Here is a 12,774-nt window from a genome sequence, read left to right on the forward strand (position 1 = left end):
CTCTCATTATAGCCCTAGAAAGCAGGATTGAACCACATTTTTCGTAAAACCTACTGTTTGAAATCTTCGGAAATCTGTTGTCCTTCATCCGCAGAACGTGGTCTATCCATCTCAACCTTTCTCTCATTATAGCCCTAGAAAGCAGGATTGAACCACATTTTTCGTAAAACCTACTGTTTGAAATACGGTCATTCAGACGGGTACCTAGAACAATCCATAGGCAATTTTTCTGGAAGACATCTAGTAAACTTTCGTCTGCTTCTCGGAGCGCCCATGCTTCACAGCCATATTTGACCACTGTCATCACTGTTGCTTCAAATATTGTAATCTTGGTTTGCAGACTTATCTTCCTATTACTAAAAAACAAAATTAACGGTGAAAAAACACCCTGAGCCTCAGCTATTCTACTTTTAATATCTTCTCTGCTCCCACCGTCTTTACTAATAATACCACCAAGGAAAGTGAAGCTGTCAATCTGATCAATCTCTTCGCTACCCAGTGTCACCTTTTCATCTTCACTTACTCCTAGCCTTAGTGACTTAGTCTTCTTAAAATTAATTTTCAAGCCTATTCTAGCACCCTGAACTCGTAAAACCTCTAAGAATTCATTCTTTTTAATCACCATTTCATCTGATATCCTTAAATCATCAGCGTAATCTAAGTCCAGGAGCGTTTTTCCTCCCCATTTGATTCCGTGGTCTCCAATCGCCTTTCCTGTGCTCTTTAAGACGAAATCCATCAAAATGATCCATATAAAAGGGGATAGAACACAACCCTGCTGAACTCCTGATCTAAAACAAAACCAGTGACTTACCTCATTTCCTACCTTAACCACAGTAGTATTATTCTCATATATAGCACAAATCACTTTAATGTATTTTTCTGGTATAAATTTAAGGATAAGAACTTTGCTAATGATCTTCTATCAACAGGATTGGAAGCTTGCTCATAATCGATAAAAATGAGGACCAAAGGTGTTTGACAACGAAGGGACCTCTCAATTATTAACCTAAGAGTGGAAGCTTGGTCGACACATCCTCTACCTTCTCTAAGACCACACTGTTCTTCCCTTAAAACTTTGTCCACTGCATCTCTCAGTCTAAAGAGTTTCATATTACTAAGTAATTTGCTTCCTATAGAGACCAGACTAATGCCTTGATAATTACGACACTCAATCTTGTCACCTTTCTTATACAGTGGTTTAATTAAGGTTATCCTAAAATCATTAGGTACTTCCCTTTTTCAAAAATCATGTTCATAATCTTCAGTAGCTTATTTCTTAACTCAAAGCTACCATATTTAAGAAACTCATTTATCACACTATCAGCACCTGGAGCCTTATTATTTTTTAATCCTTTGAGTACTGTCGCTATTTCTTCCTCACAAAACAAATCTTCCTTCACATCCAAGGTATCACGAACTTTTCAATTTTCATCTATATCTTTTCCTGCAACTGTATCTCGGCTCAGCACATTCTCAAAATTTTTCGCCAATATTTATTTAACTTTTTTGCTTGTCACTAATGGTGGCCCAATTCGTATCTTTAACTGGGACTAGTCCTGATTGACTACTCCCTTTATGGTCTCCACTTCACATCTCCTTAGTTCATATTTTAATGCTTTATCCACTTTATTTACATTCCTTTTGTTGTTATACGATCTATAACTCAGATAATTCTTGTGCAAGCCCCTTCTACTCTGTATCAAACATTAAACTTTTTCACTAATATTACTAGCTGCAGTCTTAGCACTCTTCCCTAAGACATCATCAGCAACTTCACAAATTGTTTTTCTAAAATTATTCCATCTATATTCCACATTGTTAAATTTTAAACTCTCAAGCTTGGTATTCAACTGTTCCTGGAAGGTTTTTCTCAAATTTTTATCCTGGAGTCTACCTACATCATAAATTTTCCTGAGGTATTTACCCTTCCGAAATTTCATCTTAGCTTTAAATTAACTTTAGACACTACTAGATGGTGATCTTTACTTTTAACATCAATAACAGCACTCCTATACACCCTAGTTTCTTGTATTGATCCTGCTAGTCTTCGGTTTACAATAATGTAATCAATAAGGTTTGCTGTCTTACTATCACATGAATACCATGTCAACTAATGGGCCATTTTGTGACCAGAGACCGTATTGGTTATAACTAGATTGTTGTACCTACAAAATTGAAAAAGTCTATAGCCATTACTGTTTTCTTTTCCTACACCAAATTTACCTAAGCTAGGATACGATCTACCCCTATTTCTACCAGCCTGGGCGTTAAAATCTCCTAGCAAAAACACATTATTTCTACCTGGTACCCTGTCTATTTGCTTCTGTAACTGTAAGTAAAATTCATCTAAGTCACTAGTATTTCCGTCAGTTGGTTCAACAGGGGGATATACTTTTATAACTTATACCCTGAACTTTTTAGTCATTAAATGAGCAATTAGTATTCTATTATTAATACCTTCCCAGCATAAAGACCACTTAGCAGCTTCCTTATTCATCATGAGCCCTGCTCCCTGTCTATGTACCCCATCCTTCCTGCCTGAGTAAACAAGTTCTATGTCACCTAATGTCATGCTTCTTACCCCTAGGATATGAGTTTCTGAAACTCCGAATAAATCCAATTCAAACCGTCTGAATTCGTCAGTCAAAATGTCAATTCGATAATATGTAAGTAAGTACTTTTATTACCCGAAAATTCACTAGAATTACGTCGGAGCAAGAATGGAAAAAGTAAAGAAAATTACACTGCAAACATAACCATAAGTAAACACACACTATGTACACATGATAGCTAGCCAAGGGTTCGTCCTTCCCTTGGCCTTTTCCGGGAAATTATCTACGACCCGGTTAATGCAAATTGTTGGATCAGACACTCCGTAATTACGCATGATATACGAGTTCTTCGTCCATGGAGGAAGTCTTAGAAGGAACTTCGCGAATCGAAAAAACAGAACCCTTACTTTTGTACACTGGGCGGACGAAAAATAATTCCAAAAAGGTGCTATATTCAGTACATATGGGAGGGCAATGGCATTATACAGCGACGCAAGAAATCTACGACAGAATCGATGTCTGTTACCAATGATTGATCCGTAAGCAATCCGGATTTTCGCCTCCAAGTGTCGCACAAGCAACGTTCCTGTGGAGTACAGGCTTTGACCGATTGGTAAACCAAGGTAGGTAATGCTCTCACATGACTTAACAGCTGAATCAACTGAAGGAATTTCTTTCTCATAATACCCCGCGTTGAAGAACAGTGCAGCCAATGTAGACACATTAAATGATAAACCAATGAAGACACATTAAATGATAAACTTTGATAGTCGATCGGCAGACCTGTTCAAATTAAGTAGGTCGTCAGCATACGTCATCAAAGAAACATCGATCCTTTTTTAAACACAAGACGTAGCAACCTGGGCTTGTGCTGGCATAACACTGTTGTTATAAAAAGTCGGAGACACAACTGAGCCTTGCCTGACCCCTTTACGAATCGGTACAAAAACGGATTCAGCCGGACTTGAGGGTATTTTAATTTGCACTCTAAGGTTATTGCACATATAATACACAACTCTGACAATACACAGATTTAGCCCTTGTTTATACGCTTCTAAAAGGATCTGCGCGTGCACCAACAAGTCAAACGCCTGGCTTACATCAAAAGAACCATTAACCAATGGGTCACCCGTTGCCTCAGAATAAAAAAAATAGCAGCAAGGGCGAACAGAGCATCAGCGCAATCAGGACCTACCGTAAAGCCAAACTGGTAGTTTGGCATTTGGCAACAGTTTCTCAAATTCGGTAATAAAAGCATTTCGAAAAGCTTACATAAAACTGGCGACACAGTAATTAGGCGATAGGAGGAGCATATATTAGCTGGCTTCCCTTTTTTCAGGATGGGCGTAAGTTCTACTCTACAGAATACACCGGGCACGATACCGACTACGAACAATGCTAGTAATACTGAAATAGACCTAAATAGCCAATTTTGCCTGTTTGAAACACCTCACAAGCCACACCTTATAGAAAACACCTTAGAGAATTTAAGTGAAGAAGAAAACTTATTAGAAACAATGCTAGTGAGACAGAATTAGACATAAATAGCCAATTTGGCCTGTTTGACACAACTCACAAGCCACCTTATAGAAAACACCTTAGAGAAAACATCTTGAAGAATTTATTGGAGAAAACACTTCCTATGATACAACACCTACCTTAACCCTTTCTATGATTTTGATTCGGGAACGATATTCTACGAAATAACCAATGCCACACGGGGAAAATTCCCATGTCCCGCCTAATGGAATGATTAAATGGATCGCATGTTTTCGAGCCTTTCCACATGAGAGTGCAAAACTATCCCAATACTATTGATTTTTGCTCCATTAGATGCTCCTGACCATTAAAATGTAATTCATTTTCTAATGCATTGTAGACCTGTTGAGTTACATAGCAGATATTATATAGCATTGGTTTCAGATATATCATTACGTAAATGATTACGTTTTGAAGATTTCTCCTGGAACAAGTACCCTAAAAAGGGACAGACTTTTTATTGTAAATAACAGTTTTATTAATGGAAAAACGCTATACAATCATGAAATCCCAAAAAGAACAGTTAAAATTCAACAAGCAAAGGAGAAAAACGTAGAAAATGATATAAAATAAAATATAAGCAAAGAGAACCGTGAAATAAAAAGAAGACGGGGGTCCTAGGAACCAATTCAAAAGTGAGGGAGCTTGTTATTAGGGGTAAATTTAAGAGGAATTTCTGATAGGTTTTAATGAAAATTCCACGTTTTTGTAAACCAAGACAGTGCATATTTCACGCCATCGTGACAATATATGTCTAATCCACAACCCTAGTGAGTGATTCAAAAGGGGGGGGATTTGTTATTAGAGATAAATTTAAACCAAATTCAGTATTATTTCTGAGATATCTTAATGTAAATACCTCATTTCTCTTATTGGATGTTAGATTTCAGTACCCGCATCGCTGAAAAGTTCTTTTAGCGCCCCCAACCTTTACTTTAAGCTGTAGAACATGTTAGTCATACGGATTCACAACACCATGTCTATACCTGGCCGGCTCACGGCATCCCTACGATACACTTTGTCACTCCTAAGACATTTTCCAAATATGGTCTTGTTGAAAATCATGCATTAAATCCAATGGTTCGTGTTTTTGCAAGCCAACCCTCCGTGATATACCATGTCATTTCAAACCAGCGTGCTACACCATGACTGACCCTTTGGCATCTCATCACCATTCCTAAGACATTTATTCAATTATTTTTTTCTTTAATAAAGTGATATCAAATTTTGCTTCCCAGGCTTCTGACCATCGGTTACAACGGTTCTACCTCCGATTCTAGTTTCCAACCAGGATAAACCGATGCAAAATCTGGCTCCGATTGCGTCAGTTCCACTTCCACTAATTCCATCCCTAATTCTAGAAGTCCGATTCTGCCAATCCCACTCCAAGTTTCGTCAATTTCAAGATTGTATTGTGCAGCTTCCTCCGTGGCAATCTATGGCTGGTCATCGACAATAGCTAGTTTATCATTAGTTTTCGATCAGTGTCATATTTAAATTGGAAAAATAAACACTCAAATGGAACTTGTTGCATGCTCATTTTTTGTTCGTTGAGCCTTTAGCGTGCCGATTTTTTCTCCTTGTGAAACTGATAGGTGTTCACGAAACATCTCGTATGCTGATTTTTCTTTGTGAAATGCATGTTGATTTTTCTCTTCGTGAAACTAATTTTGGATATGGAGCTTGCTGCGTGCTGTTCATTTCTGTTCATGGAACTTGTTGCGTGCTTTTTTGTTCGTAAGACTTGTCGCATGTTGATTTTTCTCTTTGTTGAACTTGTATATTGATTTTTCTTGGAACTTGTTGACTTTTGATATTTATTCGTGAAACTTGTTGCATGTTGATTTTTCTCTTGGTGAAACTTGTATATTGATTTTTCTTCCTGTGAAACTGACTATGTTCATGGAACTTGCAGCATGCTGATTTTTGTCCGTAGAACTTTTTGCGTGCTTTTTTTCATGAAACTTGTCACATGTTAATTTTGCTCTTTGTGAATCTTGTTCATTTATTTTCTCCCTTTATCACTGATTATGTTCATAGAACTTGTTGCGTGTAGATTTTATGTGAACAAAGATCAGCCCGCATCAAGTTTTCATAAACAAAACTAGTTTCATAAAGAGAAAAATCAACCCCCATTTCACTACGAAAATCAGCATAGGAGAATTTTCATGAACAAATTCAGTTTCACGAGAAGGAAAATCAATGTACAAGTTTCACGAAGAAAAAAATCAACATACAACATTTTTCAAGAACAAAATTCAGCACGTAAAAAGTTCTGTGAGTGAAATCCACATTCAAAAAGTTTCACAAACAAAAATCAGCATACAAGCTCTACAAACAAAAATAAGGACGCAACAAGTTCCACAAACAAAATCAGTTTCACGATGAGAAAAATCAACATGCAACAGGTTCTACGATCAAAATAAGGACGCAACAAGTTTCATGAAGAAAATCAGTTTTGTGAGGGAGAAAAAATAAAGGTACAAGCTTCATAAAGAGAAAAACAACAGGCAACAAGTTCCACGAACAAAAATTGACACGCAACAAGTTCCACGTAAGTGTCTCTTCGTCCAAAGTAAAATTTGTAATCATCCAAAACGTATAATAAACTAGCTATTGTCAATGACCAGCCATAGACTACTAAGGATTAAGCTGCATAATAAAATCTTGGAATCGACGAAACTTGGAGCGGAATTGGCAGAATCAGACTGGTGGGATTGGGGATGGAATTAGGAAAAGCTGAACTGACGCAATCGGAGCCAGATTCTGAATCGGTTGAACCGGGTTAGAAACCAGGAGAATCGGAGGTGGAGCTGTTGTAACCGAGGGTCAGAAGTGGGAGATACAGAATTGGATATCACTTTATTAAAGAAAAAATAACTGAAGTAATGTCTATTTGTTTATATTTTATCTTATATTAGGTTTTTTCACTTTTTTTTTGTTTGTTTAGTTTTAGCTGCTCTATCTGTGATCTCATGCTTTTATATCGTTTTTCCATTAATGAAACTTTTATTTACAATCAATTATGTCTCTCTTTTTAGATTACTTGTTCCAGGACGAATCTTCAATATGTAATCATTTACAGAATTAAATATCTAAAACCAATATCTGCTATGTAACTCAACCTGTCTAAATCATATTCGAAAATTAAAGACATTTTAATATTCAGGATCATCTGATGGAGCAAAAATCAATAGCATTGGGATACTCTTACGCTCTCATGTGAGAAGGGTTGGAAACATGTGGTCAATTTAATCATCCTGTTAAGCGGGACATGGGAGTTTTCCGCATTGTAATTCGTGATTTTCTCGAACCTATTTCACAGATCAAAATACTAGAAACAGTTTTATAGTCCAACTGGTTAGCGCTCCATTCCGTTGAGGGGGAATCCCTTTTAATTCTAAATATGAACATAAAATCTTTACAAGGTTTCCTGAGAAAAATGTCTTGAAAGAAAACGAAATCTCTTAGAGTATTATGTAACATTCCATGTATGCACCCTCATTATGTAACATCACACGTGTGTGCTATGCTCACTTACAAGAGGGGGTCCTCCACAGATCATGAAGACCAGCATATTATGCAAGATTGCATCATCCTTCGCATTAGTAAACATTCTTATATTATGTGACATTCAAAAAAATCTTAAAATATCTTGGAAAATTTTCCTGTCGATGAAATTGGTTGTTAGGGCCCTCCGTTGAAAATTCTCACTAGGGACCAGGTTAAAATGGATTTTAGGGCACTTTTGGTTATGTTATGTAAGGTTAAGGGTTACTGGTGAAACTAGATGCTATGACGCCATTGGAAAGGACTGCTAGGACCTCTGATGGAATTGGCTGCCAGGAGGCTCCATTGGAATTTGTTGCTAGAGTCCTCCTGATTGAATTGAATGCTAGAGGTCGTACTTCCTCCGTTTGAAATGGGTGCTAGAGTTCCCGATGGTTAGGTTAGGACCCCCTATTAAATTGGATGCTAGGACCCCGATGGAATGGGATGCTAGCCCCCCTCCCAGTGAAATTGGTTGCTAAGAACCCTCCTCCTGGTCTTAAGGTTAGGCTAGGGGCACGTGAAATTGGATTTTAAGGGTCCTGTTGGAATTAATCGTTAGGATCCAGCGTCTTGAAGGTCCCCACTAAAAGCCCCTGAAGGTTTTTTCCCACCTTGACTTCGTATGTTTTATAAGGATCAGAGCAACTTTTAGGTAAAAAGGAAAGAAATCATGAAGAAAAACATCTTCAACAAAAATGTCTTAGAAAACGTCTTAGGATGTCTTGAAACGTCTTGAAAAATATTTTGAAGAAAAATGTCTTTAAAATATTTTGGGAAGTCTTGAAACGTCTTGAAGAAAATGTCTTAAATGTATTGAAATGTCTTGAAATGTCTTGAAAAAAGTGTCTTCAAGGAAAGAGTCTTAATAAAATGTCTTGAAAGGTCTTGGAACATCTTGAAAAAATGTTTTGAAGAAAAATGTATTAATAACCCCCCCCCCCCCCCGCTTGACTAGTGGACTCTAACATTCTCTATTACGTAAAAACCAAAAATAAAACACTCTATTGCATAACTACAAAAGGTAAACAAACCCTATTATGCAACAGCTTTTTCCTGGCCCTCAGACAAGTCCAATCAATGTAGCAACCAAAGTAAACAAAACCTGTTGTGTAACAGTTTGTTCTTGGCCCCTAACAAGTTCTATTACTTAGCAATCCAAAATAAAACAAACTCCAGTACGTAACAGCTTTTTTCCTGGCTTTCTAACAAGTCCTATTATGCAACATGCAAACCCTAAAACGTAAAACATAAACTCTATTAGTTAACAATCATTGTAATCCTGTAATCTTCATTTGGTAGGACCGTGAAAATTTTTAAAGAATTAATAAAATCCTGGGGTAAAGAAGTCCTGAAGGGTTTTCTTTTAGAAGACTCTTTATTCTGCAACAATCTTAGAAATCCTTGGATAAAGAGTCCCCTGACGGTTTTAAAAAATTAAAAGAACTATTATGTATCACCAAAAAAATCCTGATTTTGTGGGGCCCCTGAAGGTTTTTAATCATAACAATTGAGGAAAATCTGAAGTGAAGACGCCCTGAAGGTTTTTTTTAAGGACTTCCTATTATGTAACAGCCAGAGTAATCCTGAAGTATGGATCTTTCTGAATCCTTTGGAAAACATTCCCTAAGACGTAACAAGCAAACCTCTATCACGTAGGTGCACTATGCACGTGCGCTATGCCATTGCATATATGCTATAGTTAGACCCAGGTGTGCGTAATAACGTCTCGAGGGGCTGGTAGCTCTAATAGTGTACCCCCTATCTTATCCCTTAAAACCATGAAGTGGATACTACCTTTGTCAATATCAAAGTTCTTAGGAAAAATAGAAAACCCGGGACATCAAAGCAAGGTCAAAGTAAAATGCAACCCGTGGAAATCTTCTACCTTGTATGCTCATGATATTTGAAGCCATGCATGTTTAATGCAGACAAAGTTGCAACAACTCGCGATTAACGGTTGGTCCTTAAACAATTTTTAAAAAAAGTGTAATTTCTGATGTGTTTGTTACAGATTTTAGCGCGAAGGAACAATATTTTTGAACTTATGACTGCTCAATCAATATGGGACCTTCGAGGAAAATCTCCTACCCCATCACACCTTTCTAACCAAGAAGTAATGCCTTTCAGTGGTGAAGGGGTGGAAATGGATATAGAGAGAAAGCTTCACCTTAAAGGTCTGTATCTTTTTTCTCCTTTTTAAACTTTGGATCAAAATAGTCTAGAGCCTTTTGAATTTTTCAAGGAGTCACAAGTACTCAATGGAATGCCAATTGTCAGAGGAGAACAAAAAGATGACCAGTTCAATACAGTCGCCAAAGGTGATAGTATTGAACCAGTGATCCTGGAAGGTTGGGAGAGAGGTCATTTGATTTGATATCTTAATTTCTAGTGGCCTTTAAAATGATTGGAGGGTAGCTAGCTCCCTCCCAAGCCCTCTTTTGCCCAAAGTCGTCTGATCGCAAATTTAGGATATCCATTTCAGTATAGTTGAATGGTCCAGAAAATATGGCTTTTGGGTAACATCACCCCCTCAGCCCATGGGTAAACGGCTATAAGCCACGGAATATACCTATTGTTTACGTATAGTGCTTGTTATTGGGAAGCGTACTGACAATTTTTGGGGGGAGGGGGATTTTCTGCTTAGGTAATCTACTACTGTGAAAATTTCCGAGGGGAGGAAATTTTCCGGGGTGAGCTTTCCTGGGCTTAACACTTGGGAACTTACCAGAATTTCTTAACGAAATTCTTTTTATTTGCCTTAATTTGTCTTTACCGACTAAACATGAACATCTAATATGGAGATGTTCCTGGGAAAATTTTTAGCGGAATTGGGTTTGGCTGGTAGAGTTTTCCATGGAGGAAAATTTTCGGCGGAGAAATTCTCCATGGGGGATTTCTTCACAAAAGCAACTTTCCCCTATGGGTAGGGAGATTTTTGTGAAAAATTTCCCGAGGAGGGGCAATGCATAAATGATTTAGAAATGAAATGAAATTTAAGTCTTTTCCAAATGATAGAATGCTAAGTAGAATTTTTCAGGGGTAATGGCTGTAAGTTGCGAATTTCATCCATTGTTTGCGCATAGTATTTCTTATTTGGTTTGCAAGAAATTTTCTTGGGGGATAATCAGCAAGGACAGGCTTGCCCGGGAGCTATTTTTCGGGTGGGATGGGGATGTACTTCACTTTGGAAGAACTCTACTTTGATTAATTTTCCGTGCGAGGAGGGAACTTTTCACAGAAAACATGGAATTCTCTTCATTAATTTAAAAACGATCGGTAATCAAATAAGAAAACTGGTTTATTTTATTCTATTTATGAGGGTCGTTGACTCTCCTCAATACCTTGCTCTTTATTCTAAAGTTTGACTTTTTGTCTCGATTCTTTAAGGGTGATTCCTGGATAACAATGACCGTTTAATTAAAATGAAAACCTTTTTCTAAAAGTTATTAAACACTTGTCACCCTTTGCCATGGCTTTTTGCTTAGATTACATAAAAAAACTAGTTTTTCTAACTGAAAGTAAGGAGCGACATTAAAACTTAAAACGAACAGAAATTACTCCGTATATGAAATGGGCTGTCCCCTCCGCAATCCCTCGCTCTTTACGCTAAAGTTTGACTCTTTGCCACAATTCTACTTTTTAAAACAATTAAAAGCTTTAGCGTAAAGAGCGAGATTTTGCGGAGGGGACAGCCCATTTCATATACGGAGTAATTTCTGTTCGTTTTAAGTTTTAATGTCGCTCCTTACTTTCAGTTAGAAAAACTAGTTTTTTTTATGTAATTTCTGAGCGTTTTTGAATTAATGCATGTTTGATTTTGGCTCTCCACACATAAATTATTAAAATGAAATTTACATTTTAATTCCTTTTTTGGCTAAATGGCTTTCTCTTAGTTCTGATCAGACGATTTTGAGAAATAAGGGATGGGGAAGGAGGCCTAGTTGCCATGCAATTTTTCGGTTACACAAAAAGGCCACTATAAATTTTAATTTTTAACGAATTTTTTTATTAGTAAAAAATATACGTAACTTAAGAATTAACTTACGTAACAAACTTTTATATTCTTAAATTTTTATTATGTATATGAGGGGGTTTGTACCCTCGTTAATACCTCGCTCTTTACACTAAATCGTAAGTTTTGTGCCGATTCTTTAAGAATGATCCCTGAATCAGAAAGGCCGTAGAATAAATAGTTGAAATTACTAAAACTACTATAGCATAAAGAGCGAGGTATTTATCTCCTCCTAAATACCTCGCTCTTTATGCTAAAGTATTTTTAGAACTCCTCATATGCGTAATAATCTGTTCGTTTTAAGTTTCAATGCTACTCCTTGCTTTCAATTGAAAAAACTTTTCCATGTTTATTTTTTCATTGTTTTTTTTTATAGTAACTTTAGAAAATCCTGCGCCCTTTTCATTGAATTTCTGTTCCCCCATGACATATTTCTCCAGGGAAAGATCCTCCCACATAGCCCCCTCTCCTCAACTCCACCCCCAAAACCAAAAAAAAATCCCCTGAAAACGACTGTACACTTCCCAATAACCATTATTATATGTAAACAATGGTCGAAGTTTGTAACTTGCAGCCCCTCCCCCAGGGACTGTGGGGGAGTAAGTCATTCCAAAAGACATAGTTATTATTGTTTTGAATATGCGAAACAAAATGGCTATCTCAAAATTTTGATATGTTGACTTTGGAGAAAAAATAAGCGTGGGAGGGGGCCTAGTTGCCCTCCAATTTGTTTTGTCACTTAAAAAGGGCACTAGAACTTTTCATTTCCGTTAGAATGAGCCCTCTTGCGACATTCTAGGACCACTTGGTCGATACGATGACCCCTGGGGAAAAGAAAAAAAAAAAAACAAACAAACAAACAAATAAACACGCACCCGTGATTTGTCTTCTGACAAAAAATACAAAATTCCACGTTTTTGTAGATAAGAGCTTGAAACTTCTACAGTAGGGTTCTCTGATACGCTGAATCTGCTGGTGTCATTTTCGTTAAGATCCTACGACTTTTAGAGGGTGTTTCCCCCTATTTTCTAAAATAAGACAAATTTTCTCAGGCTCGTAACTTTTGATGAAAAAGACCAAATTTGATAAAACTTATATATTTAAAATCAGCATGAA

At 37.0% G+C, this 12,774-nt stretch overlaps 1 protein-coding gene across 1 annotated transcript in view; it reads left to right on the plus strand.

Annotated features, from left to right (window-relative positions):
- LOC136039212 (soluble guanylate cyclase 88E-like) overlaps nucleotides 1–12,774 on the plus strand; it is a 244,514-nt gene that overhangs the window by 121,165 nt on the left and 110,575 nt on the right. The window contains exon 7 of the mRNA XM_065722741.1: nucleotides 9,658–9,820. Within this exon, the coding sequence (XP_065578813.1) occupies nucleotides 9,658–9,820 (163 nt within the window). The remainder of the gene's footprint in view (nucleotides 1–9,657; nucleotides 9,821–12,774) is intronic.

The sequence above is a fragment of the Artemia franciscana genome, chromosome 2 (genome assembly GCF_032884065.1).
Source record: "Artemia franciscana chromosome 2, ASM3288406v1, whole genome shotgun sequence".
In the NCBI taxonomy this organism is placed as follows: domain Eukaryota; kingdom Metazoa; phylum Arthropoda; class Branchiopoda; order Anostraca; family Artemiidae; genus Artemia; species Artemia franciscana.